The sequence below is a fragment of the Mesitornis unicolor genome, unplaced genomic scaffold (assembly GCF_000695765.1).
Source record: "Mesitornis unicolor isolate BGI_N332 unplaced genomic scaffold, ASM69576v1 scaffold22658, whole genome shotgun sequence".
Taxonomy (NCBI): domain Eukaryota; kingdom Metazoa; phylum Chordata; class Aves; order Mesitornithiformes; family Mesitornithidae; genus Mesitornis; species Mesitornis unicolor.
This window is the reverse complement of record NW_010201457.1, coordinates 12,489-14,753: the sequence shown is the minus strand read 5'-3', so window position 1 is coordinate 14,753 and position 2,265 is coordinate 12,489. Positions and strand designations below refer to the sequence as shown.

General features: G+C 41.8%; 1 protein-coding gene across 1 annotated transcript in view; it reads left to right on the top strand.

The window, feature by feature from the left end:
* The first annotated feature begins 968 nt into the window (after positions 1–968).
* LOC104545069 (focal adhesion kinase 1-like) overlaps positions 969–2,265 on the top strand; it is a 10,264-nt gene continuing 8,967 nt past the window's right edge. Inside the window, exon 1 of the mRNA XM_010190103.1 lies at positions 969–1,052. Coding sequence (XP_010188405.1) covers positions 969–1,052 — 84 coding nt within the window. The remainder of the gene's footprint in view (positions 1,053–2,265) is intronic.

Genomic DNA, 2,265 nt, shown 5'->3' with positions numbered 1-2,265 from the left:
ATTCTCATGCTGTGTCTGTTTCATGTAGTTATGCATACAGAAATAGGAAGGAAATTGGACTTACACTGACACAGATATGTGTTTTATCCATTTTCATCAACTCATCCAGTCCTGTACAGTGAGCTGAAGAGTCAGATAAATCCTCCTTGGTTTTATGTGCCAGAATTAGTGCGCTAGAAAAGCACTCTCATTTGTGCTGAATTTATGTCTTCAAATCAGTGTCAACCTTTGCTTCATGTCCACTTTTCCTGTGTCTTTCCATGTAATTAATACTGACCTCGAAGAATAAATACAACATAGTGGGATTTGCTGGGGATAAAAATGACCAATTTCTGTGTGAAAGAAAGTGTGGTCCTATTTTTACTTTTTAAAACATTTTTAATCGGTTTTTTCCTATATCTCGCTTAAAACATTTAAAATATAAATTCATTTGTTGCTTGTATCAGGGGGATGATGCGTCTGGATGTGTTTATTAGCTCTCTGTATCCAAACGCAGTGTTTGAAGAGCCCCAGGAATTGGCCCCATTTGCAGGCTTGGCAAGGGAGCCAAGTACATATAAGGCGGCCCCGGGCAGGAAGCGCGAATTAATGCGCAGCGTTTCTCATCCCGGGGTGGAAATTTGGCTGTTGGGAAGCAAAGAATTTAAAAAAACCAATAAATTTTAAAAAATCAACTTTTCCTGCCTTTGGGAAAACAAACATGCAGGTTTTCCAGTGTTGCGCTAGGGAACCGGTACTGTGGATATTTATCCCGAGCACTTTTACACGTGCGCTGGGAACGGGGGGGTGAGAAGCGGCCGAGGAGGCTGCCAGGGGTTTCGGTAGCTGCAGTGGCGGCAGCGGGGCTGGATAGACTGGAATGAAATGACAGCTGTATTCGTCAGCGTGAATTTTTAACCGTATTTTCCTGTCTTTAAAATGCTTTTAAGCTTAGGTCGCGTGAATCGGCGAGCAGAGCACAGAACGAAATGTTGAATTTTGTGTTTCAGAAACCCGATGTGCGGCTCTCCCGAGGCAGCATCGACCGAGAGGATGGAGGTCTCCAGGGCCCAGTAAGTGTCTGGGGGATCGTTTCCTCTCCCAACTCTTTATCCAGTCTCCTGGTAGAACGTGTTGTACACTTTTGATTATAGCAAATGATTTGAAGTTGTTACTAAATATTTCCACTGTTATTACATGGTTCTGCAGCTTTCCAAGAGACTCAGCTTTTGTGGGAACAGCAGCCGTGGCAAACGTGTTCATGCAGCATTTTGAGGGATTTAGGGTTTGGGGTTTTGGGTTTTTTTTTCCCCCCCTTGAAGCAGCTTTTGTAACAAATACTAAAATGTTTCCACAAATACGTTTCAATATTTTTTTAAAGTTCATGTGCTGGATAATTGGGCCTTTTATTTAAAAATGTGGATCATTTTCTGAAAGTTCTGTCAACAGGAAGCGGGATTAAAATAACTTTTGCAGTTGTTTAAATATCTGAAGGGTTTTCTCACGAGGAATGCAAATGTTCCTGTCGTATTACCCAGAAATCTGTTGAGGGTAAATGATCCGCTATGAAACAAATGGAATAAACCCCACAGCCATTCGCTTATTGCCAGACAGCAGCTGCAGCTGTGCTATTCGTTCTTGCTGGGTTAATTCCTGTCTGTTTAGCTAAAAAAAATTATCTGAGTGTTTAATTGCCATTAGAATCTAAATCAGACTGATCGAACTTAGGCGACAGACTCCTAATTATAGAAACGCGATGCCTTGTCTCCTGTTTGGCCCCAGGGATCACCTTTAAAATAGTTAGTATTTTAAATTCACTTTCCTAGTTCATTTGGGTTGTGACTGTAAACTCCTAGTTTGGCTTCAGTATTTCTTCACTACCTAAGAATTTAGAGACTCTTCCTGCATTTGCAGCCAAAGTACAGTCATGAGTGGGTGTATTAATGACACACTGCAGCGTGGTCTCCATTCAGGTCTGGAAGCTGCTAAGATTTTTTGCCATTAAATTGGAGAAAACTGTTAGTTATTGTTATATCTTTGCTACTGCGCATCCCTATAGAAGAGCACGTAAAGTATCACTGCATTTTGTGCTGCTCAGGAAGGTGCTTTGAGGTAACGTGGAGATTTTGGAGCCATGTCAGAGGTTTGATTTGTGGGTTTGAAGTAGCTTCTTGGCTGCTTGATTTCAGCGTGACTGCCTGGGGTTAGAATAAAAAATACAACACCCAGATCCCAGACTGCTTGTAGGGGAAGTCATCTCTTCCCAGATGAGGTAGTACAATTTCA